Source organism: Ammospiza caudacuta, chromosome 4 (genome assembly GCF_027887145.1).
Source record: "Ammospiza caudacuta isolate bAmmCau1 chromosome 4, bAmmCau1.pri, whole genome shotgun sequence".
In the NCBI taxonomy this organism is placed as follows: Eukaryota; Metazoa; Chordata; class Aves; order Passeriformes; family Passerellidae; genus Ammospiza; species Ammospiza caudacuta.
The window spans coordinates 24,357,542-24,383,105 of NC_080596.1; the positions used below are offsets into that span (position 1 = coordinate 24,357,542).

The 25,564-nt window shown below is 40.4% G+C and overlaps 3 protein-coding genes across 6 annotated transcripts; 2 read left to right on the forward strand and 1 right to left on the reverse strand.

Moving 5' to 3' along the window:
* The first annotated feature begins 650 nt into the window (after positions 1-650).
* Positions 651-7,714, forward strand: ABRAXAS1 (abraxas 1, BRCA1 A complex subunit). The gene is made up of 9 exons (XM_058803642.1): positions 651-741; positions 1,799-1,889; positions 2,784-2,820; positions 3,261-3,327; positions 3,977-4,170; positions 4,761-4,880; positions 5,195-5,279; positions 5,748-5,856; positions 6,001-7,714. Exons 1-9 carry the CDS (start codon positions 655-657, stop codon positions 6,426-6,428), a joined length of 1,218 nt encoding a protein of 405 aa, XP_058659625.1. The 5' UTR covers positions 651-654; the 3' UTR covers positions 6,429-7,714.
* Positions 7,089-9,511, reverse strand: MRPS18C (mitochondrial ribosomal protein S18C). Its single transcript, XM_058803643.1, has 6 exons — positions 9,437-9,511; positions 9,271-9,332; positions 8,152-8,235; positions 7,663-7,720; positions 7,290-7,349; positions 7,089-7,208 (listed from the first exon to the last, which is right to left on the reverse strand). The coding sequence occupies exons 1-6, from the start codon at positions 9,486-9,488 to the stop codon at positions 7,132-7,134; spliced, it is 393 nt and encodes a 130-aa protein (XP_058659626.1). The 5' UTR covers positions 9,489-9,511; the 3' UTR covers positions 7,089-7,131.
* Positions 9,512-9,673: 162 nt separating this feature from the next.
* Positions 9,674-24,183, forward strand: HELQ (helicase, POLQ like). Of its 4 annotated transcripts, none has more exons than XM_058803695.1 (18): positions 9,674-9,895; positions 10,261-10,994; positions 11,342-11,520; positions 12,065-12,265; positions 13,305-13,377; positions 13,871-13,968; positions 14,524-14,622; positions 15,292-15,437; positions 16,089-16,328; positions 16,997-17,138; positions 17,440-17,544; positions 18,055-18,274; positions 19,006-19,163; positions 19,539-19,637; positions 19,979-20,152; positions 20,705-20,818; positions 22,464-22,598; positions 23,987-24,183. In XM_058803695.1, exons 1-18 carry the CDS (start codon positions 9,867-9,869, stop codon positions 24,071-24,073), a joined length of 3,033 nt encoding a protein of 1,010 aa, XP_058659678.1. In that variant the 5' UTR covers positions 9,674-9,866; the 3' UTR covers positions 24,074-24,183. The 4 variants fall into 4 exon arrangements, 3 of the variants coding, with proteins under 3 accessions (XP_058659678.1, XP_058659677.1, XP_058659679.1); XR_009274662.1 differs by having other exon boundaries at positions 9,696-9,895; positions 10,256-10,994; positions 20,043-20,152; positions 23,987-24,089; XM_058803694.1 differs by having other exon boundaries at positions 9,696-9,895; positions 10,256-10,994.
* Positions 24,184-25,564: the final 1,381 nt, after the last annotated feature.

A 25,564-nucleotide genomic window follows, 5' to 3' on the forward strand; every position in this document is an offset into this window, starting at 1 on the left:
AGTAAAGGAGTAAAACCCCTGCAGCCTTTAGACCAGACCTCTGATCACATTTTAAAGAATGTTGTCACTTGTAACTCTCTCTTCCTGAAATTGTTTTCTAGGACTTTCTTCTGGCTGATATGTCAGGAACACCTGCTATAATGGGGGGAAAAAATGTTAGTACGAGTATTAAAATAAGTAAAATGTGACAACTCAAAATACAAAACATGCATTCTGCAAACAGTCTACATCTGAGGAAGAAGTGGTACAATTTGCTGCTGTCAGACCATTATTTAGCATTATCATTTTATTACCTCTTTATCACATTTTATTAGGTCATTAACTCAGAAGACTCTCCCCACATTCTCAAAGAGCGCAGTGCATAGACATACAGCTGTATGTCCTGTTTCGAAAGGCACAGCCTTGGTATTAAATGTACCTTCTTGCTGACTAGGCTTGAAAGCAGACAAAGATCAAACCTCGGAATATCTTCTCTCAAGAACCTTTTCCCAACTCGGCATTTTGCAGCAGAGGAGCGATGCCGGGCCCTGCCGCGGGGCCGCGCTCCCTGAGGCTCGGGCTGAGGCAGCCGGGCCCGGGCCCGGCGCTGCCGCCGGCCGCCGCTGGGGGCTCCCGTCCCCCCGCCCGCCCGCGGCCCGTCCCGCCATTGCTGGCATGGAAGGCGAGAGCACCTCGGCCCTGCTCTCGGGCTTCGTGTTCGGCGCCCTCACCTTCCAGCACCTCAGCACCGACTCGGACACGGTGGGTGCCGAGGGAGGGCCGGTCCGGGTCGGTGGGAGAGGAGGGAGGGGCGGGCCGCCCCCGCCGCGCTGCCGCCGGGCCTCCCCCGCCCGGCCCTGTCGGGAGAGCGCCCGGCGGTCTTTTTGTGTGCGAGCGGCGGAGAAACGCGGGTGTTCCGTGCTCGAACGGGGCGAGGGGCGGCTGCAGCGCCATGTCCGCCCCGGCTGGGGCCGAGCGCAGCGCTGGCCGGGCCGCCCGGCCCCAGCTCAGCGGGCAGCATCGCCCGGCCGCGGACTGCCCGGGAGCATCGCAAACCGACCGGGACACAGGACTGCCTCGCTGAGGATTCCTTCCTAACTGCGGGCCAGTACTGAAAAATGAGCCAGAACCCACTCTGTTAAAATTAAAAAATGGAAAAAAGTTCGTTTTGACAGCATTTTTCCTCTCCTGAAGACAGCGCTCACACTTGCTATTAAAGAAAATCATGATAGAATATGCTGAGTTGGAAGGGACCTACAAAGACCATGTAGTCCAACTTTTGGCCCCGCACAGGACACTAAGAATCCCACCACATGTCTATGAGAGTGCTGTCCAAATGCTTCTGGAACTCTGCTAGGCTTTGGTGCTGTGATCATTTCCATTGGGAGCCTGTTCCACTGCTCTAACATCTTCTGGGGGAAAAGCCTTATTCTGATATCCAACCTCAACCTCCCCCAACTCAGCTTCATACCGTTCCCTCGGGTCCTGTCACCGCCGACAGAGGGAAGAAATCGATGTCTGAAGCTCCGCGTCTCCTCTTGAGGCAGCTGTAGAATGCAATGAGGTCTCCCCCCACTCTCCTCCAGGCTGAACAGACGACGTGACCTCGGCCACTCCTGCTCTGGCTTCCCCTCTGGACCCTCCACTATCTTTGCAGCCCTCTCTTGGACACGTTCTAATAGCTTTGTAATTTTCTTACATTGTGGCACCCAAAACTGCACACAGGACAGGGGGTGAGGCCGCACCAGCACCACGAGCAAGAGTGTCTGTTCAATGTTACTGTTAATGAGGTTTTTTTTCTCTCTCTTCCCCTCTAAAGGAAGGTTTTCTCCTTGGAGATGTGAAAGGTGAAGCCAAGAACAGCATCACAGACTCACAAATGGATGATGTTGAAGTTGTTTATACAATCGGTTAGTGTGTCCACATTTTTCATAGCCTGCTTGGTTTTGGGCAGTAAATGACAGCTTTCAGTTTTGAGGGACAGCAATCTACAGCAAGATCAAAGCTCCAAGATCCTACATGGTTTGCTGATATATTTAAAAAAAAAAAAAAAAAACCAAAAAAAAAACCAAACTGAAAACACACGGAAGGGTTATTTTGTAACATTTCAACTACTAAAAAGATTACAATTTTACTGCAGAAAACATAGTAATTTAAAAGAAATAATAGTTCCTAGTTCCTTGGATGGCTACTCTTTGCCAAATATCATGGTACATTAAACATAACGTAGGGTTTACACCCTTGTCTTGGCTACATCACAAACTCTTCTGGACGACTGTTGCCCTGGAAAAGCTTTGTCTATCAGTGGTGTGAACTGAAATGTATTAGCATCTATTACCTCATTTGGAGCTTATAAAATTATGTGTGTGAAGGCTGCAAGCTCTTTAATAATTTCACTAAGCAGGTGCCAGATGTATCTTTTGTTATCATCTTGATGTGATTGGTGTTGATGTGCATTGAATAACTCAAGTGAAATCCTTCATACTACATATTTCTCCTTCACTCAGCAGAAGGAGAAAAATACAAAGCACCCAGATTGATTTTTCAGTTGACATAATAGAAAAGTATACAAAAAATACAGTTTATATGAGTGGGTCCCTATACTTTTGACAAAATTAATTAGAATATATTTTAAAATATTTTCTTTCTTCACCTTATTTAATTGTATGTTAATACATTCAATTTTAAGAAATTATGTAAAATTATTTTTTAGTCCTTCTATGAGTTTCATGCTGATCATAGCATGCAGAAGAATATACATCTTGAGCTGATGAACCCAGAGTAATGTTACTTTCTCTTTCCAGACATACAGAAGCATATTCCATGCTACCAGTTGTTCAGGTAAGAATCTCAAGGAAACAGATATTGAAAAGTTAAAATTAACCCTAACCTGAACTCTTCAAGTGTTCAACTTACATTGTCTAAGAAAATCACCCAGCTGTAACTATAGTAGCCATATCAACCTCTTGGAATTACAGATGCAAAATGCCTTATGCTATTCCTATTTTGGTTTTTTATGTCTTTTTTTTTTTTTTTTAATGTTTGTCTATGCATATAGAAATAGAGATAAAGCATATTGCACCTTCTGGTGATCTATGATACCATATAATCTACAGAACAATGTCAACACACTGAAAAAAACCCACCATTCCATACATTCTAACCCCTCACCCTTAATAGTATTAATTTAATTTTTTTTTAAAGTGAGATGATTCTCAGCATGGTAAAGTTATTTTTCCAGTCTAATTTCTTCCCCTCTAATTGTCTTAATTTTCTTGTAGCTTTTATAATTCTGCAGGAGAACTGAATGAACTTGCCCTGAAGAAAATATTATCAGGCTGTAAGAAGGTATTTTATTCTTAAATTTAAACCATACTGAGGAGCTCACTCAAATTTTGGAGGCTGTTCTGGATACCTCTTGCATCAAGGTTTTTTCTTTTCTCATTTTAAACCTTTTATAGTCCCACATGCTGCTGGTCAAGGCAGCTACATCCTTTTCCTCCATAAAAAAACAGTTTAGCTTATCTTTGACTAGGATTTGCCTACATATGTGTCACAACTTTATTTTGAATTATTAATTTCTCAAGTGAACACTTCAAGGATCCCAAAGGAATTGCACCAGTTTCCACCTTAAGATCAGTTGAGGTCAGCTCACAAGTGGTTAAGGACCACTACATCAAAAAGAACTAAACTTTTTTCCACAGAACAGTTTTACAAGGGGAAAGTAAAAGCTGAAAACAAACAGCGAAACAGAAGAAAGCTTGCAGTTTCACCTTCAACTTAGGCTATGAAACAGACAAATTCAACACGTGGTTTTGAAGGAAAGAAGATGGGAAATAAGCTTAGAAGTTTTAAAGGTTTCAAGTTAACTAATTGCTTGACTATGCACCTACTAGCAAACAATTCAGACATGACTTTGCACTGGATGAAACTTACTTCAGTGACACACAGGGACATCATGATTCAACAGTAACTGTGAATTTTCTTCTGCCTGCAGAGTGTAATAGGATGGTACAAATTCAGACGTAATACAGACCAGACCATGACATTCCGGGAAAGAGTTCTTCATAAAAACCTGCAGTCACACCTATCAAATCAGGGGCTTGTATTCCTCCTTTTAACCTCTAGTGTGATGACAGAAAGTTGTTCTACGTACAGACTGGAACATGCTCTGCATCGGCCTCAGGAAGGGTAATGTCTATAGCATGTGCTAAAACTTGAAAGTTTCTCTACTTTGTTGCAATTGACTCAGTAACACTGTATATTTTACCTTTGAAACTTACACTTTTAATAAGATTGTTCCTTATGTTGCCACAGCCCAGTTGAAAGTTTACCCTGGAATTCTATTCTGGGATTGCCCTTTTTATCTACAGTGCCAGCATCACCAAGCAGACACTGTCAGTTTATTTACACACATAAGCTACACCTGATCAAATTGCTTTGTGTACAGGACCTCAACCATACATGGTGTTCATCAAAACATTTAAATTGGTGTTAACTTTTATCTTCAGAGAGATTCTGCTCGCAGGCTAGGCTTAGCAAGCAAATGTTGAATTAGTGTGTGCTGTAGTCAGAAAGAGGGGGAATTATGGGCATTGCTCAGCTTCTGATTGCTCTTGGAGTTTGCCTTTAGTCTTATCTGTACATGATGTAATACATTTAGCAAGGATTAACCATACTGTAACCCTTCCATTGGATCCTGAATGGCCAAAAATATTTAACTTTCAATGAAACATCTCTGGATATTAATAGATCATGTTTTCATACTTATGCATTTTAAGACTTTTCCAGAAAGTTCCTTTGGTGGTCACCAACCTGGGCATGGCAGAACAGCAAGGTTACAGAACAGTGTCCGGTTCCTGTGTATCCTCTGGTTTTGTGAGAGCCATGAGACAACACAGGTACAATACATGTTGTATTTACTGACACCTGTAGCTTCCCACTACCAAAACTGCACTTTCTTTTTTATAAAAGCATTTAAATGCTTTGCAAATGTTATAGTCATACTCTGTTTCACTTGACCTGTTTTCTACAATTACTTACCATTCCAGCATACTGGGAAATTAATTCAGTCACATATTTTGCCAGGAGCTGTCTGTCTCAACACAGGCATCTGGCATTGAAACACAAAATGCTTCTTTACTCACTAAAGCTCCTACTAAGCAAGCACTGGAATCACTAGCTTGCAATTGTACTGTTCTACTCCTGGTCACAGGTCAGAATTCTTCCATGAAGATGGGTCCCTACAGGAGGTTCATAAGATAAATGAGATGTACGCCACCTTGCAGGAGGAACTGAAGGTAAGCCAGGCAGGCCTGCTTACCTTCATCAGTTCTACAAAACCAAGGCAGCCAAGGGCTACACATTTTGCACTGCATGAGAAAACAAAGCTAATCTGAAAGGTCAGCAAGTTCTACTTACTGCACTGCACACCACATTCTCAAAGCTGAGTATTTAATTTCCCATTTGAGTATAGTACAACGTTTAATCTTCAAGTCCATGAATAAATTCTCACAAGAGGATTATTTTGAAGGAGTACTCTCTGTAGTTTGTTAGATCTCCTTTGCCTAGATGGGATCAAATAAAACATCTTGCACCTGGTTCAACACAAGGTTTAAGTTATCTGACAGATCCACCTCTAAACCATTACTTAAGCTTTTTACTCTATGTCCAACTTAACCATGAGTACCTTCAAGGATTGTTGAACAATTTTAAAGTCAGCTACTGTGAATACTGTTAATCTGATCAACATGCTCTTCTCCTTGCAGAAAATATGCATTACAGTAGAAGTCAGTGAACGATCTGTAGAGAAACTCTTAGCAGAGGTGAGCCAATTAAAAGAAGAAATAAAGAGGAAAAAGCAACAAAATTGTTCAGGTAAGTCAACCAAATATGATGCAAGCCTTGCCCTTCCAAGTTGACTCAAGTGGCAGAAGCAGAAAACACCTCTGAACCTGAGGCAGCCAAAACACCAGAGGTGCAAGAGGTTCTGCAACTCTGACTTTGATTTTTTTTCCTCAGGAGAAGACAAAAACCACCCAGTGGAGCCAAAGGAGAATGTTCTCCTTTGCCAGGCACTACAAACATTTTTCCCCAATTCCAGACTTCAGACGTGCATTGTTTCTTTCAAAGGCCAACAGATATCCAAGAACTGCTGTAACACAGACCATCACATTAATGTCATGGACAAACTGACTCTCATGGTAGAGGAAAGAGACTTCACTGAAGCTGAAACAAGGCACCTAAACAAGCGTAAGGGCAGGGAGACCACATCAGTTTCAAAGTCATTCAAGAAGTCCAGATCATTGCAGCTTCACCAAGAACCACTTCAAGACCAAGAGGACAGTGACCAGGAAAGGAAGCTTACATTGAGTAGCACTGAAACAGACGAGGATGTGTTTGAAAAAAACAGAGATGCAAAGGAATACCCACACTCTCCCACTTTCTGATCTGTCAGATGACTTCATGCCAAAAGCTACTGCTGGTGTACTCCAGTGATGTATCAATCTCTAGCACTGCAAGGATGTATGTAACAGGGCATTTTTGCAGGTTGTTTTTTGTTGGTTTTTTTTTCCCAGTGCACAAATTCTGTTCAGCATAAAGATAAATCCAAGACGACATTCCCTCGCTTTGCCTTCCAGAGTTCCATGTGTCTTCTCTCTCTCAGGGTTCAAAGCCTATGCTACAGGATGCTATCAGTGAGATAAGCATGTCATATGCTGCCTCAAAGTGATACAACTTCAAGCTGCTGGTGAAGAAACAGTGCTACCTACCCTCCTGATGCAGGGAGCATCAAATGAACACGTTACAGAATCAGCTGTCTACATGAACTGCCACCATTTAAATACATTATCCTCAGGAAACCAGTGCTTGTTTACTTCTCCACATCTTACAACCCAGCAAGGGGAAGAACAGCCACCTGAGCTTCAGCAAGACTGGTGAGCAGAGGAAGGGGTCCACATAGCTGCCAGTTTCTATTATTGCTTTAATCTTCCTTCAGACAATAACTTTCAGAGACTTCATGAAGAAAAATAAAAGAATGACTGACATCCACCCCTCAGTCAACCACACATTATGCTAGCAAACCACATTTCCAGCAAACAAGTACATAAACATGAAAAACAGTTTTATTGTTTATTTCTGTACAGTATATCACTCTGGATACTTGATGTTACATAGCTTGGGGTCTGTGAGAAATTGGGGGTTCTTAAACATAACTGGCATAAATCCTGTTAAAAAAAAAAGATGGAGGTGTTCTTAGTAGAAAAGTAGTCTTGAGTTAGAAAACTCAAAAGCAAAATCATACTTACCAAATACATGAGCTCTTTTAATGGCTTTTGTAATTTCCTTCTGCTTCTTGTTGCACAAGCCTAAAGAGATGAATTATTTTCAACACTAAGCAAGTCATTAGAGCGTAAAAGGCATGTTAGTGACAATTCCCCCTAGCTTTGATTAAGTCCTTCTAGAAAAATGCATGTGTGCTTTTACTGTTAAATACAAAATGCATACAATTAAAGGATATTTTAATTCCTTGATGCAGGCTACTAAGTCAGGGAAATACTCTTAAAAAATGTATGGAGGTGGGACTGGTTACTTTCAGAAAGACTGCTGATGCACAGTTACTTAGACTCACAAAAATATTATTATTGCCCTGTATATGATTTAATTTAATACTTCACATACCTGTGATATGTCTGCCATAAATGGAGCCAGTATATGGAGAAACAAACTGGGAAAGAAGCTAGTTAAATTAAGAAAAATCAAAGTCAGTTAAAGAAATTTTCTTTGGAGCTTTGTGTTACTACTTGTACTCTATTTTTCATTTTTTTCATCTGTTTTTTTCAAAATTCAGTTCTACCTGAAGAAAAAAGTACAGCTTGGAGCTAGACAGTATTTTCTATGCTTCCATGCTTTGTGGCAGCTGAATTGTAACCAAGGACTCCATTTGTTAAACAGCAAAGTTGTAACACACAGTGAGTAGATTAAGCATCTTAGCATAACTACATTATTTGGCCCTTGACCTACACACATTCTTACTCATAAGTTTTAAACCCCTCCACATATGAATGGATTTTATAATTATTTTTCTTAATCACTTTGGACTTACTATACACACATTTAAAAACAGTAAACCAGTTCCCTTCATCCAAGGACAGCAATTTTAAAACTCACCTGCACATTCTTATAGTCCACATTTATTCCACATAAGACACATCTCTTTGGAGGGTCTTTGTAGGGGTTCTCCATTTGTATGGGCTGAAATCAGAGAATGATTAACTTCTGTAAGTTTCACATGAAAACAGAGAACATTTGTTACTTTTAATCCTTTAATCAATATTTGTCTTGAAACTAGAAGAGATATTTAGTGCACCACTGAACTTTTCAATAACTTTATAAACTCACTTCTTGGTACCTCGCAACTTCAAAGACTTCTCACAAATAAACAGCCTTTTATATTTTAGTAGCAACGACACCAGCAACTCTATTAAATCATTCTACTTTTAGTCAAAATCTGCAGAAGCTGGTAAAAATGTAGTTCTGTCTGACAAGTCACAAGAATCTTTTTTTAAAAAATAATTTCACGGCAAATGGCCTGAGGAAGTTTCCATGTGCTCACACACATTTTAAAGAGAGAGATTTAGAAATACTTCCCAAGGAGCCTCCTTGGGAGGTATTTCTGAATAGCCTCTTCAAGCTTCAGAATACACCCAGCACAAATTACAAGATATGAAAGGTGATTTTTCACTTTGCACAGAGTCACAGAACAGTCAGTGTTGGAAGGGACCCGTGGAGATCATCCCAGTACAACCCCCTGCCAGCGCAGGGTCACCTGCAGCAGGTGACACAGGAACACCTCCAGGTGGGGTTGGAATGTCTCTATAGAGAGGGAGTCCGTGTCCTCAGTGGGCAGCCTGTTCCAGGGCTCTGCTGCCCTCAGTGTAGAAAAGAAGTTTTCCCTCATGCTGAGGTGAAACTTCTTGTGGTTTTAGTTCATGGCCACTGGTCCTTGTCCTGTTGCCGGCTCCACGTCCGAGCTACTGAGCAATCAGGTTTAACGGGCTCTCATTAAGATACTGAAAAACACATTCGTGGGGCCTGAACTCCCAGCGCCTGCTGACCTCCCCTGCGCTGCGCTCCCCACAATGCACTCGGGATCTGATGAGCCCCGAGCTACTCAGCGACCAGAGCAAAGCGTTCCCAGCACCGCTGGTGTCTTGTGGAGGGGGAGCAGCGGGGGAGCAGCGGGGGAGCAGCGGGATAGCAGGGCGGAACAGGTCGGGGACGCCTCACCTGGTCCGAGCGCTCAGGCTGCCCTTCATGCTGCAGGCGGCGCGGTCGCACCCACAGCTCCGCTGCAAGGGAGAGCGACAAGGTTAGTGACTGCACGGCGCGACAGCCCGCACACGCGACCGGCCCCGCGACCGCCCGACACAGAGGGGGAGCGGGAGGGACGCACCGAGAGCCAGGCGCGGCCAGCGTGCCCGCGCTGCCACGGCCTGCGCCGCCATGACACCCGCACCGCGCCGCCGCTTCCGCCTGCGCGTCACCGCCGCCGGCCCCCGCTGGCCAATAGCAGCGCGGTCTGCCCGACTCGGGGCAGGCGATTGGCGGCAGCCCGGCCACGTGCTACCCGCGGCGGGTTGTTACCCGCAGTCCCCGCTCCCGCCATGGTGGCTGTGCCTCCGTGGGGCGGCCCCGCGGTCCCGCTCCGTGTCCTGCCGGGGCCGTGAGGGTCCCACGCGGCCCCCGCGCAGCCCCGGCCATGGCGGAGCCCAGGCTCGCCGTGCGCAGGAAGAGCCGCTCCAGCTCGGAGCGCAAGCGGAGCCGGGCCCCGGTGCAGCCCGTTGCCGCTAGCTCGCCGGTGGCCCGCAAGAGACCGAGCTCCGATGGCGAGGGACCCCCGGCGGAGGCGCTGGTAGGGGATGGCGGGATCCTGGGGCTGGTGGCGGGGCGGGGCAGCTCCTCTGGGGGGATGGTGTGCGTCGGGAAAGGTCGTATTTTGTGTGAGAGGATATGATGCCGTCTGGCTTTTGCTTTAAAAATTCATCTCTCTGTGCACATATTCTCCTGCTTGTAGGTTAGCTGTTTCACTTAGTCAAGGCATTTCTTCAGAACCTAAGCTGGGTTTTCCTCACAGACGACATCACACAAAATGCTCTTGTGTTAACCTGGGGCAGACTTAAGCGCCTTGGCTCTGATGTTTGCCCTCTGCGTGTTATTCTGCCTTCTGTGGCGTGGCCTCAGGGTGTCAGTAACTCCTGTTTCGTTTTTGCAGTGCAGCAATGACAGCGAGGAGGATATGTTTGGTGACTACGACAGCTTCTATGGAAACGATTCCTTGATCGCTCAAGTGGACGATGTTGAACACAAGTACCTGCAGGATGAAAACATGGATGTGAAAGCAGCTGGAGAGGTTGTACCTGGGAACCTTCAGTCAGGAGTTCACCAGGAAGAGCAGGATAACTTCTCTGCTTCACAAAATGTGGTTGTCCTTAAAAGTGACAAAGAGGGTGCCTGCCAAATGCAGGACAGTGACCCAGCTGATGGCAATCAAAAATTAACTGAGTCTATTTTAGATGACTTGCCATCATCACAACTCCTGTATTTTGAAAAAATGGATGAACTTTCTTCTGCTTCCAGAACATCTCCACTCCCAAAAGGGAGAGATGAACGTGTGGATTCTTTCTCGGACAAAATCAGAGACCCATTGTCTTTTTGTGCTGGTGCTGAACACAGGAACAGACCTATCGATTCTTCCTCACACTCCAAGTGTGTTTTATTTAAATCTGAGAGTCTCAAAGATCACCTGAAAAGTGCTATGACTGGAAATGCCAGAGCCCAGACTCTGCAGGTCTCCAAGACCAAGCAGCTCAAAGAAGCTGTTTTATCTGAAGAGATTTTTGTGGCTAGGAAAGCTATTGAATCTTCTTCTCTTGATATAGGCCCTTTTTATGGATTACCTAGCAAGGTTAAAGATTTATTCAGACAACTTCGAGGGATTGAAACACTTTATGGTAGTGTAACCATTGGTCTGTTGGAAAAAACAAAAAAAAGAACTGCTAGTGGAGTATTGTCAGTTTCACCCATTATACTGTAAAAATATTTAAGGTAATGCTTAACATAAACCACATTGGCAAGTAGTTGTCCTGTTTTAGGAAGTGGCTGTTTTGGTGTTTTGGATGGATGGTATCCATCTGGGTTACAGAATAGTTTAGAAGTGACCATCACTGAAAGCTTTAAGTGCTTTTTTGAGGAAAAGCTCTCAAGGGCTAAGCTCAGAGTGTTCTGAATGAAACACAGGCATTTTCATGTTAACTAACATTCCCCTGGGGTTGCTGATAGTTCCATTTTCATTTTGCAGAGTGGCAGCATGATTGCCTAATGTTAGAATCCCTACAGCAAAGGAAGAACTTGATATACTCATTGCCAACTGGTGGTGGAAAAACTCTTGTAGCTGAAATAATAATTCTCCAGGAATTGCTCTGCAGGCAGAAGGATGTTCTGATGATCCTGCCATATGTTGCCATTGTCCAAGAAAAGGTCTGGATACAGTGTTTCTGGCACTGCATTTTTTGATATAAGTCTTTCGTGATAGCTTTGTTTACTTGCTCATGTGCCTGGTTTGCAGTAAGGTTTTTATGAATGTATGGTGGGAAGTGAGTGACCTTCTAAATGCTGCTCTGAGGGTCATTAATTTTGGAATGGAACAGACACAAATTATGAGGTGAAGGTACTGAGTTATGAAGTAAAGGGTGCTGAATTTTGAAATAATGGCTTTTTGGGATGTTTTCTTTAGTTTGTGCAGCCTAAGAACTGTGCTGCCCAGCTTGCTGAAGAAGTGATCTTGAAATAAAAATGTATTTTGGTATAAAGGGAAAGTTAGTTTTAGAGAACAGATGAAACCCAGCTGTAATATGTGTAGACAGTTCAATTTTGTAGCTGGAGTAGATAATCTTAGCTAATATGTTTCACTAATTCAAGCAGCTGATTGTGGTATGGCTTGGCTGTTCTGTTGAGTTGTTGAGGCGGATCTGCAATCCAAAATGAGCATGAATTTGTTCTCTAATTGATTTTTCTTTTGTAGGTTAGGGGTTTGTCGAGTTTTGGGATAGAATTGGGTTTCCTGGTTGAAGAATATGCAGGAAGTAAAGGAAGATTTCCACCAATCAAAAGGAGAGTAAAGAAATCTCTTTATATTGCTACAATAGAAAAAGGACATGCTCTGGTGAACTCCTTAATTGAAACAGAAAGAATCGATGACCTCGGCCTGGTTGTGGTGGATGAGGTAGGCCACAAGATGTGCTCCAGTTTATCAGGTGCAAGTGCTTTTAGGGTTCTAAGCAGCAATTATTTAGGAAGGAGCAGTTCTTTGCCTGTTTGGTTTTGCTTAGAGTATTCATCATGAAAATTACTTTTATTTTCTGTGTTCTGAATTGGCCCATAATTCTATTATTTTGAAAATTGTTGTTTGCTCTTTTCTTAATGAAGCATTTATTGCTTTTTCAGAGTAATAGATTTATATTGAGAAATCTACTGTGGGAGTCGTTGATGGTGAATTCCTGCATAACTACTTGTCATTTAGAAGTCTCCAATGGGTTGAAATAAAGCATAAATAATTTTAATTTTATGGAATGTACTTTATGAAGCCTAGACCTTAACTCATAGATGTGAAGCCATGCAACTTTGTGTCTGGCAGTAATGACCCAGTGAAACATTGACAAAAATGACAAATACCAAGTAACATTTGGCTGTGAGATTTGCCTTATGCAGTGCTGGGGCTGAGTTGCACTACCCAGGATTATTGTGGGGTCGAGTAACATGTATAATGTCTAATGGGGATTTTAATTCCTGGAGTTCTTCAGCCTGACTGGCTATATTTTAGCACTGTAGCTTCTAAACAGAGGGCAGCTGAAGCACTAACTTCTGTTTTTTCTAGAAGCTGGCTGCTAGGAATGTTTTTACTTTAAGTGTTGCTTAAACCACATTTTGTTTAAAATTGCCTCAGTCTGGTGAATACAAAGATCTCCACACTGACTGTTTACTGTCAGGAGTTAACTGTGTCAGTTGTGGTCTAATTAAATGGAAGGTAAATCTTGTTGTCTATATTTCCCCACGAGTCTCTTGTTCTGTGATCCCTAAATGCTTTTTAAGTGAGGTAATACATCTGAACCTAACAATCCAAATTTAAACAAGGGATATCTTTAGGAAGTCCAACAAAAACAGTTCTGTAGTATTTCTTTATATCTATATATTTTCGTGGTTTTTTAAGGAATACTCTCAACTCATTAGCATTCTTGCCTTTTCTTTTTCCTTTCTGTCCACAGCTGCATATGCTCGGGGCGGGAAGTCGAGGAGCAGTACTGGAAATTACTCTGGCGAAAATTCTTTACACCAGTAGTAAGCCATGGCTACAGTTAATGTCATTAACATTTTGTAGTTGTGGCCTCCTAGAGACGTGACTCTCACTTTCTGGATTTGTGCTGTTTTGGCTGCTTTTGAAAAACATGGCATGACTCCATGTATTAACAGCATTTACTCATTGACGTGTTAATTGACCCTCTAACGATGTTAGGGTGTTTTTGAAGCTCTTTTGATACTTCTCTGTGAAATCCTGGGTGTTGTCAAATGTCTTCCATTTATTTGTAGGAGTCCTTTAGGCATGCAATTAAATGCTTCTTTTTTTACATTTAAGTCTCAGTTACTATTTTGTAACTTTAATATTATTTCTTAGTTAGTTAGTATTTCTTTAGTAGTGGCCTTTCCCTTCAAACCAGCTACTTTGGCATTTTGGAAAGATTGATGGTGAAGGAGTCTCATGACTTAGATACTGAACAGAAGTGTTAAAAATTGGCAATGTGACAATAAATTCATTTCAACTTCTGTTTTACAGAAAAGACACAGATCATTGGCATGAGTGCAACGTTAAATAATGTTGGAGACCTGCAGAAGTTCCTGCAAGCAGAGTACTACACAAATAATTTTAGACCGGTCAGTATACAAGATACCAGGAACTAGTAAAGAAGATATTTGCCTTTAAAATCATAGTAAATCTGTTTAGAATTGTATCACACCTTTTGTGCTTAATTGTACAGTATAAGGCCTGCTATTGCTCTCTAATTGCTAACAATGCAGTAAATAGCACCATGCACTTCTAAATACACAAATGCAATAACCTTTGTAATGCTGTGCTAAGGCATTTGCTTCTTTTTAACCTAAGCAATTCCTAAATTGCAGCTACTGTGCTGAGTCCATTTGGTATAACTAGAATATGTAGTGCTGGTTCTTGTATGCTGTCAGGACAACATGGTTTATAAATAATTAATGGGATACAATTGTGAAATTCTTCAATATGATTCCATGGTTTATCAAGGTAAATAATCAAAACAATTAAGTTCTCTTAAAAATTCTAAAGTGTATGCTTATGTGCAAGTATGTGTATGACATGTGATGCTTAGAGAAATCTGTATCTGTACATCAGTAATAGCTTTAGAGAAAACTGAGTAATTTAACTAAAGTTTCTCTTTGTGGTTTCTACCTTGCTAGGTAGAATTAAAGGAGTACATAAAGATACGAGACACCATTTATGCAGTTGACAGCAAAACAGAAAATGGCTTTACTTTTTCACATCTCCTTAATTTCAAGGTAAAAACAAAGTGCTTATAGTTTCTTAGAACTGTTGTGAAATGCATTCTTTACACTGATTTGCTTACAGGGCTTTTACTAGAGAAATTACTTAAACATGATAATTCAGTTGTGTTACCCATGAGAAAGAAGGGGTAGGCTTTGGGAATAAAAAAAAACAGCCTTAAAATACTGAATGCTTAACTTGATTTGCACTTCTTTTTGACTCTTCAAGGCAGAGGTTTCTTCAGTATTTTGGCCTGCAAAAAGTAATGTGTTTGAGTATTCCAGATACTCAATGTTTTTTGTTTGGGGGTACAGTTGATCACTCTTGGGCAAAACTGAAGGAAGATACCTTTTAGGGTTTTGCCAGCTTACTACTGCCTTGTAGGGATTCTTTCAACCTTTACAAAGGAAAATGTGTCTAATGGTAGACTGTATCTCAAGTGTTGCTAAAAGAAAATGAAGTATTAAGGGAAAAAGCAAAGAATTTGATACGTATATCCATGCATCCCTCAAGTTAGATGTCTTTCAAGTGAGGATTGGGAGAAAAGCTTATCCTACAACTTCTTGGAATTACATTACATTAAATCCAATGGGAGTATTCAAGCAATGGTTGAGAACAAGTGTTGAATATTTAGATTACTTAATTCCTAGGTTTAAATATTTGTCAATCTGTGCTTATTACAGTATTCTAGTAATCTGGAGAAAGCAGATCCTGACCACATCATTGTGCTCGTTACTGAAGTTATTCCTAAATATTCCTGTCTAATCTTTTGTCCCACTAAAAAGAATTGTGAAAATGTGGCTTCAATGGTGTGCAAGTACCTCAAGAAGTAAGTTTCTATTTTTTTTTTAATTATATGTGAAATAATTGCTTACAACTTAGGGTTTATTGTCATCTAGCTTGCAAGTGTTTTTCCCTGGTGATTAGAACTAAATGCTTTGAACACGGAGTCATAAATTTGCTAACTGCATAAGTGATAGCAAACTGCAAAAGACTTATTAAATAAATTTTTTTTAAAGTTCTTACTTTTGTACCAAAACAGTTGAAAAAGGTGATTGCCAGAGGGAAAAAAAAAATAAAGAAAAGAAGGAAAAACATACTAAATTAATCTAACTATGTCCCTTTGGCACTGGTTTCTGGAAGCTTAGAAAACAAACATTTGGTATTTGGTCATGTGCTTTGGTAGTCAGTTGAATATCTCTGTTCCCATACCCACTTTGGAAATCTGAGTTGTAAAATCTAAAGCAGCCAGTATTTGATCTCTTCTGCGTCTGTGTTTCCAAACAAGGAAGGCTCTATTGCAACTAAATCAGCCTCCTGTGTATTGCTGGAAAGTTAGTGGAAATAACTATTTCTTCAACTTAGATGTTAGAGAAATGAATGATGAACAGAATGAGGCAGTAAGCATGTCTCTTGGTTTTTATTTTCTTTTTGATTAATGATTGGTCAAAGTCTAAAGAAATGCTTTTCCTCCTCCAAGAGAATTTAGAGCTCACAAGGAGAAAGAAAAACAAGATCTCATCGAGAACCTGAAGAGTATTGGAAATGGAACTGTCTGTCCTGTTTTGAAGCAAACAATCCCTTTTGGTATTGCCTATCACCATAGTGGCCTTACAAATGATGAAAGAAAAAGCATAGAGGAAGCTTATTCTGCAGGTGTCCTGTGTCTGCTGGCTTGCACAGCCACTCTAGCTGCTGGAGTGAACCTACCAGCTAGGAGGTTAGTAGCCAAAAGTTTTGCATTGATTTTTGCTTTGTAAAAAAAAATTCTTTACTAAGTTGGAAATCTTAGCACTATTTAAAGTGTGTTTGTGCTTTTACCAGCAAATTGGAAATATAAAGGATGTCGTGTTCAATTTGGGACACAAGACTGCAGCATTCTTGTAGGAACTGTGAATCAGTAGGAAGTACCTCAGAGTATATCACTGAAGAGCACTTGTGTAAATGGATTAAGGAAGTTTTGATAAACTGAAAAATGTTGTAATACTTTTAGTAATGTTATTCAAAAGAACAGTGATTTCTTTAGATATTCTCCCAGGAGCAGTGTTTAAATGGTAAAATAAACCTTTTCTGAGGATTTGCAGTTGGAATGTGTTTTAAAACAAAAATGTGTTATCTTTTCATATGCAAGTTCTGATGATAGGGCTGCTGTACTCTGTGTGACCAAAGATTGCTTGCTAAGAATCCACTTCTGTGGGCACATTTAATGCACCTTAAATGGTTTAAGGCTTTACAATTGATTTACACATCTGTCCAAAGAGCTGCATTTGATTTTTATTAGTTATGAGGTAAGGGGCCTATATAAACAATGAATTTGAATTCATAACATTTTATTGCTGCTTTAGTAATTTGAATGTAAAGCATAACTTATTCAAGATGTCTTTGCAGGGTGATTCTCAGAGCTCCTTATGTTGGCAATGACTTCCTGAAGAAGAGCCAGTATAAGCAAATGATTGGCAGGGCTGGTCGAGCTGGTATTGACAGTGCTGGAGAAAGTATTCTCATAGTGCAAGAAAAAGACAAACACTTGGTAATTTTTACAAAGCTGTTGGTAATTGAAATTGCTGAGTTAAGATGGTGGAATAAACAGGAGGAGCCAAGCTGCCTAGCTCAATTTTTGTTCACCTCTTAAAACTTTAAGTATTTGATTTATGCAATAATACCTTTAAACTTCCTTTATGTGGCTTGTTTTCAGATGGGAACTGTAAACTTTTGATGTTTACCCTTATTTTCTTTATAAGGTGAATCATGCATGTCAGTTTGATTTTTTGAAAGTATAAAATTAATGCATGACTATTCCTCTGTACTAATGTATTCCTTGCCCCTTTTAGGTTCAGGATTTAGTTCACAGTCCTTTGGAGAACTGCTACAGCAATCTTCTGCTGGAGCTGACCAAGGGAATCCAGAGCCTGTTGTTGTCTTTGGTTGGACTGAAGGTATCTGTTAACTCTTCTCTGTGAGTAACTTAAGTGCTTGGAAAAGCTAAGAAAATGTTACCTGTTGATCCTGTAGGAAAAGACAGACAGCTTAAACATTCAGGCTTGCAAGTTCAGAAAAGCTTTAATCAAATTTTTGTGCTAATCTGATTAGATCTTCTCATTTAACTCAATAAGTAATCATCTAACACAATGATTACCTTGTGTGTAAAAGTAAAAATTATATCTGTCTTATTATAAAATAGAATATTAATATTTCTATTTCTGATACTTGGTTCAAAATACAAATAGAAACAGTGGAAACAAGTTAACATGATGCAGTTGCTAGAATAGTAGAACAAATGGAGAGCAGTCCATCAGATCCGCCACTGTGAATCTATCATTCTGTTTGTTGGGATATATTCTATAGAAACACAAGCTCTTTCTTTATTCAGTAATTTTTTCCTATGTCTTATTAAACATGTGAAATTATACCTTTAAATATGCTAATCATTTCCCAAACTGCTGCAGATAGCAGTTACCTGTGAGGAAGTGGACAATTTTGTGTGCTATACATTGCTGGGTGTTCAGCAGCAGCTGCTGTCTAAAGAGAAGAGCCTCTCAGAGATAATTCAAGATGGGCTGGAAAATCTAATAGAAAAAGGACTCCTAAAAGGAAGAATATCTGAGAAAGACCACAATTCCAAATCTACACTGACAATCACACCCTTGGGTAAAGCTGTATATAAGGGTATGGTTTTTTTTTATTCTTATTATTAAACTGCAATGAAAAATAAGTTGTCAAGAAAGAGTTTTACTACATGATGTAGACTGAAAATGGGAGTGAAGCAGCATATAACTGAAAGTGATGTGAATGAAGTGTGATAATATTAATCCCACTGGGAACAAAACCAAAACTGTACCCCTAAAAAAAAAATCATTTAAATAATTGATTTAGTGTTATAATTGAAGAGGCTCAGGACCTTGTTTTACAATTAATTGTTATGAACAGGTTATTGTAAACAGAAGGATTTCTTGGAAAGCTTAAGAGGGAAAGGGAGCATATGACATGTAGACCAATTGTAACAAAAATATATCAGGAAGTTCTGTTTTCCTATCGTATCATAAATATTTTGGGGTGTGGAATGTAGTTGAAATAGGAGGAGTCTGAAGGGTTCCTTCAATCTACAAAATTATTGTAGGATTTCAGTAAAGCCAAGACATTTCACAAGCACTCCAAAACCACACAGAATGAACACACATGGAAATAGGTGATTGCCTTTCCTCAGCTTTGCTTCACTACTCATGTTAGGTTAGAACAGTAATTCAGGTTACAGATATTTCTCTCCAGTTCAGATGGCATAACAAGCTTTTGTGGAAGGTAAAGACAATACTGATTCTATGTTAAAATGTACTTTATACTTTATAAATTGTGTGCCTGTTTATAAATGTGCTTATTCTTACCCTGTGTGCTTATTCTAGGCTCAATAGACTTGGCATACTGCAATATTCTGTACCGAGACTTGAAAAAGGGTTTGCAGGGGCTGGTTCTCGAGAGCAATCTTCATCTCCTGTATCTGTCAACTCCCTATGATATGACTTCTACTTGTAGCCCAGATTGGATGATATACTTGAGACAGGTGAGAAATTGCTAGCAAACATCCATTGGGGCATTCGGTAATCCTGTGTATTAAATTTCCAGGGGGTTTGTACACATAGGACATGAAGTGAGGTAACAATCTGATAGCAAATATGCTGGGTTTTTTTTACTGGGGGTGCACTAAAATCTGTTTAATTCTGTTAAAATGAGGCATTCAGAGGTGGACAGTTACAGATAAATCAGACAAGTAGGCAAAGAAGCCTCAGAGCTGCCTGTGACTGGTGACTGTAGTACTACTCTACAGATTCTATAGAGATATTGAAAAACATTGTTGCACTGTGAACAATGTACTTGTGTTTTCTATGATATTAAAAGAACTAAATATCTGAAAATTCTTTATAAAATTTTATTTTAGTTTAACCAGCTAAGTGCAGCAGAGCAAAAAGTAGCAGATATTGTGGGAGTACCTGAAAGCTTTATTACAAAAAAGGCTTCTGGTCAAGCTGTCAGAAAGGTAGGTTGGCAATTTCTCATACCTAAGATGACAGTTTAGTAATTTCATTTGATTATTTGCAAATTCCAGATTATTTTTCTGTTAGTGTTATTTATTGCTGTTCTGATTATTAAAAGCTTTTTCAACCATTTCCTAAAAACCCTGTAACCTTATGGATTCCAACATTAAAGTTCTTTTAATCTCATTGGTTGGTTTCCTTAATGTTTTTAATGTCTTTGTGCATAGTATAGAAATGTTTTAAAGCTGTGAAGGGAGTAGAGATGAAGTGATTTGCCTTGTAGTACTAACAGAACATCTGCAGTGTGATACTGGCTCTGAATTCTAGCTTGTCTTATTCCTAGAATGTGGACAATGCTGTGGTGAACAGGTTCTACCTGACATTTGTCCTTTATTCCCTCCTGAAAGAGACCAATGTATGGAGTGTTTCAGAGAAATTTAACCTGTCCCGGGGATATGTGCAAAATCTCCTCAGTTCTGCAGCTTCCTTTGCATCCTGCCTTCTACATTTCTGTGAGGTACTGTGTTAAAAGAATTTCAATAAATTCTCTGTGGCTTGGTTTTGCAAAATCTGGAGTTTTGTTATCTTACTTTAGAACTGAATACACAGGTGTGGTATTTCACCTTTCCTGTGCAAAAACGTTTCTTCACCTTTCCTGTGCAAAAACGTTTCTTCACCTTTCCTATTCTATGTTATTTTTTCTGTTATTTTTTCTGTTGAGCAAAGCTTAACATTGTCATACAACGACACTTCTGATAGTAAAAGCAAGCTTTATGCACTGAGAATGTGAAAATATACAAATTGTACAGGGCATTGATCACTGCTAGTGCTGTTGGTGAAATAACTGAAATAATTTATTGCTTAGCCTTCAGAATTGTCCCACGTTTGGGATGTTCAGCTGAAGGATGCTGAATACACCTCTGCAGCTCTCTGAAAGGATGACTTAGAGAGATAATAGTGCTTCCCTCATCTAAAAGACAAATATTTACTTTTTGCCTTAGTAGAGTTTTGTCATATTTCCCAAATACAGAACTTAAGAGCTGATTTTTAGCAATCTTTGTCTCTGCAGGAATTGGAAGAATTATGGGTTTATAAAGCCCTGCTGACAGAGCTTACCAAGCAGTTGACATACTGTGTTAAGACAGAACTCATCCCTCTGATGGAGGTAGCAGGGGTTCTAGAGGTCAGTAAACTTGGCTCGATTAAACTTTTCAAGTTAACTTGTGTGCTAAATGTTACTGTGCCTTTCAAGGGTATCTGGAAAACAAAGTAATTTGTTACTGGGAATTCAGCATAATGCAGGTATTCCACAACAGTCTGGAGGTTGGGGGAAAAAGTGATCTGTTTAGGAAATGGGAGCTGGGGCCTAAGGTTTTCTTCTGGCTTCTGCCACAGCAACTATGAAAATACTGTATTTGGACAATAATTTAGCTGTACACTCAGTTGAAAGCTGGAGTCCTGTGTTTTGGCCACAATAACCCCCTGCACTGTTATAGGCTGGGAACAGTGTGGCTGGACAGTGCCCAGGCAGAAAGGGACCTGGGAGTACTGGTCCACAACAGACTGAACGTGAGCCAGCTCTGAAGGCCAAGGGCATCCTGGCCTGTGTCAGGAACAGTGTGGCCAGCAGGAGCAGGGAGGTCATTCTTCCTCTGCACTTTGCACTGGTGAGGCCACACCTTGAGTGCTGTGTCCAGTTCAGGTCCCTCAGTTTGGGAAGGGCGCCGACTCGCTTGAGTGTGTCCAGAGGAGGCAATGAGGCTTCAGAGGGGCTGGGAACACAACCCCTGTGAGGAACAACTGAGGGAGCTGGGGGTGTTTAGCCTGGAAAAAAAGAGACTCAGAGGTGATCTTATCACTCTACAACTTCAGAAAGGTGGCTGTGCTCGGGTGGGGTTGGTCTCTTTCTCCAGGCAGCAACTGACAGAACGAGAGGATGCAGTCTCAAGCTGGATCAAGGGAAATACAGGCTGGATATTGGGAAGAAGTTTTTTACAGAAAGGGTGATAAAGTTCTGGAATGGTCTGTCCAGGGAGTTGGTGGAGTCACCATCCCTAGATATGTTTAAGAAAAGACTGGATGTGGCACTCAGCGCCATGGTTTAATTGAGGTGTTAGGGCATGGGCTGGATTTGATGATCTTTAAGGTGTCTTCCAACCCAGTCATTCTGTGGAGAACAGAGTCCAGGTTTCTCTTGTGGTAAGGATTCTTCAGTTCCTGGGAGTAAGGAGGAATAAGAATTTACATATTTAAGTTAGAAGATCCTTACAGAAATATGCAAAGTCATGTTGGGACTGCATGTATTTTAAAGAAGAAATTTAACTAGTCTCTGAATCAAAGACTCCTATTAAAACAAAAGCTCTTTTGGGACTTCAGTCCAAGGTTCCACTCCTAGCAAAATGATCTAACTTACTTATCCAGCATATTGTAGAATCAGTTTGTCAGAAAACCATTGAATTTAGTGGCAGTGAGGTTTTAATCTGACAAGCCAAACAAGACAGATGCCTCCAAAGAATGCGGGACTGTCGCTCCTGTCAGTGACAGTGAATGCAGAAAACATGGCCACAAGAGAAGCATTGGTATCATCTAGGCTCAGAGGAAATAAAGGCAAATGGATTCATAAGAGGTGGATAAGATTGCTAGGGTGGTAAATCTTAGTGGCAAACCTGTGCTTTTAGGCTATAAAGATTCTCAGTGAGTATTCAGGTTAGAAAAAGAGAATTGGATTGATATGCAGAATGAAATGTTGGAGATTGGTGCAGAGATTGGCACTTACCAGTAATTCCCATTTCCTGTTCTGATAATCTAACACAATTTTGTACTTTCAGGCACGAGCAAAACAGCTTTACAACGCAGGGTACAAAACTTTAGCACACTTGGCTAATGCAAATCCAGAAACTTTGGTGAGGATGATTGAGCACTTGTCGCAACGTCAAGCCAAACAAATAATTTCATCTGCAAAGGTGAGTTAGAAACAAAGCTATAAAAACCTGCTTCAGAACTCCAGTATGTCAAAAATGGATTTTGAACGACACTAAAAGGGAGGAAGGATTTAGTTTAGTAGTAAAGGCATTAGTGGACATTTGTGATCCAAATGCTGATATGTACTAAGAACAATCTGTTGTGTACAGCCAAGTGCTGCTTTTCAGAGGGGAAGCAAAGGGCAAGAATGTGTGACAGATTGTCTGATACTTGAAATGCTCTGTTCTGCCAGTATCTCAGGACTTACCTTACAGAAGTTCTAGTGGTAATTATGACAAAAGAATAGGATTTGTAGGGTTGTAGAAATGCAACGAGGTGCAGGATTAACTTCACCTATTTAGGTTGCTTTTGTCATGCCCTTTTATTCTTTCCTGTCTTTTCCATTTTGAATATGCAAGTTCTGTAACAAACACTGAGTTGTGTCTAAACAAAAACTGCAGGAAGTATTTTATCAAGGGATGGTATTCTCTCTCTATCTCCATTCATCATTTGCTGTTGCAATAGTATTGGCTTCATGTTTGAGTCTACTAAAAGAGCAAGCTCATGGTGAAGTAAGGGAATGTCCAGAATAAAAGGATGAGTGATTGGTGTAAAAATAAGGCAGTCAAAGTTTTGGTTTGCACATTCTCATGAAGTAAATGTACCAGCTTTGAGGGTTGTGTACTTTAAAGGTCATGTTCAGATAATGTTGTAGGCTCCTTGCTGCTTTTTTTATTTGCTGCTATGGGAGCCAAAAGAAAGGGACATATGCAGATTGCTTATCTACATCAAGGACAAATCTAGCAATCTACCCTACTCTCCTGCTCAGATACTAAATTCATGGAGTTTTCTCTAACTGGGAAGTTAGAAGAGTGCTTGAATGGGGTCCTGTTCCTCTCCATGCCAGCAACAAACAGTCCAGGGCAGTGGATTAAACAACTGCTAATATTGGGAGTCCTGTATGTCTGGTGTAAAATGCTGTAGTAAGAAATTTCAAATCAAGGAAGAAGTCAGCTCGGCAGGCACAACTTAAAAATGTTTATTCTAACATGGAAAATGAATGTCTAAGGTAAAAAATGTTCCTTAACAGTTCCAGACAAAACTGTTCATATTCTGTAAAACTGGTGTATTATGTGGTGGCAGAATCCAGAAAACCATTTGTGTGCTGTATGAATTTTTGTGTGACTGCTTTCTATATGGGTGTCAACTAATTAACAAAAAAATGCTGGCTCCTTGAGGCAAAGCTGCTGTCCTGGGAGGAGCAGCAGCAGTCTTTTACAGACCCAGGTGCAAGTTTGGAAGGAAATGTTGGTGTTTTAATCTAAGTGCTATAGCTAATACTTGTATTTGTTTTCTAATTTTTGTTTTTCTCTGTGTTTTCCTGTTGTAGATGCTGCTGAGTGAAAAAGCTGAGGCTTTACAGGAAGAAGTTGAAGAACTCTTAAAAGTGCCAACAGATATCCCAGGGACCCACTGATTGTCATGGAAAAACTAACTAATCCAAAATTCAGATATTTTTATAGTTTTTAACTCTCCTGTTTAAAGCTGCTGTAATTTAATAAATATTTAATATCTTTTGTATACCACAATTTTGAGTGATTTCTGAATTCAGAAGTTGACTGTTGTAAACAAGGTGTCCTGACAAGGGCAGGAATGATGCATCTGACTCCATCTTATCAGAAGGCTAATTTATTACTTTATTCTACTATATTATATTAAAGAATACTATACTATACTAAAGATTACAGAAAGGATACTTACTGAATGCTAAAACGATAATAATAAAAACTCATGACTCTTTCCAGAGTCCCAACACAGCTTGGCCCTGATTGGCCAAGGAGTCAAAACAACTCACACCAGAGTCTAATCAGGCAATCACCTTTGGGTAAACCATCTCCAGACACATTCCACAGAGCACAACACAGGAGAAGCAAATGAAATAAGAATTGTTTTCCTTTTCTCTGAGGCCTCTTAGCTGCCTTTCAGCTTCCCAGGAGAAAAACCCTGGGCGAAGGAATTTTTTCAGAGAATGTGAATGCCACAATTGGCTTCATTTCAAGGTTTTGATTGTGAACTTCTTGAGCAATAGGACAGAATCATCTTCATTCCTGGTTTTAGATATAGCCCTAGGAGTGCTTTGGGAATTGGACTGACTGCTTTGTGTGTACTTCTGCTGGGAGCTTATGCTCACAGCTGACTTAAATAATATCTTTAGATATTCCCTTTAGGACACCTGCATTTGAGTGAGCTACCCAGAAATGCCTGCTTGCAGGATTCTCTGTACTCTAAGTGTAGCTAATGGAAGGAGCTGCAATTCATAACAAAGAAGTTGTCCCAGAGTTGTGCAAGGAATCATAAATGATGCCTAGTTTAAGCCTTTTTAAAAAATGCAGATATCAAATTCATATTCAGCCTCTGGCAATTCCCTGAGATAATTCTTTCAGGATGCCTTTGAAGCAATCTTCCAAACAGAAGGTTTACTTTTCTAAAGTTTTTAATTTCTTGCTTAAATGTGAAGACTAAATAAAGATGAGGTCTTAAAGAACTGAAGTTTGAGAAGCCCTGTTAAGTTCTGAGAGTCCATGAGCATGTGTCAGTCACCCTAGTCAGGATTTTTAAAGGCATCTGAACCTGATTTGCTCCAGCAAAATGTTAGGCTTCATTAAAGTAGTTTTGAACCTACTTTAGAACCTACAGTAGCCTGAACCTTCCTCAGTTGTGACATGGTAAACTTCTAAGCTGCTGTGTAGCACTTGACAATGGCCTGCACATTAAGACGGACTTGAAAGCTGGGGCAGCCTGATGTGGTCAATTACAGAATCATAGACTGATTTGGGTTGGAAGAAACCTTAAAATCATCTCATTCCAAACCCTCTGCCATAGGCAGGGACATTTCCACTGGACCAGGTTGTTGAAAGCCTCACCCAGCCTGGCCTTGAACACAGGCACGGGGCATCCACAGCTCCCT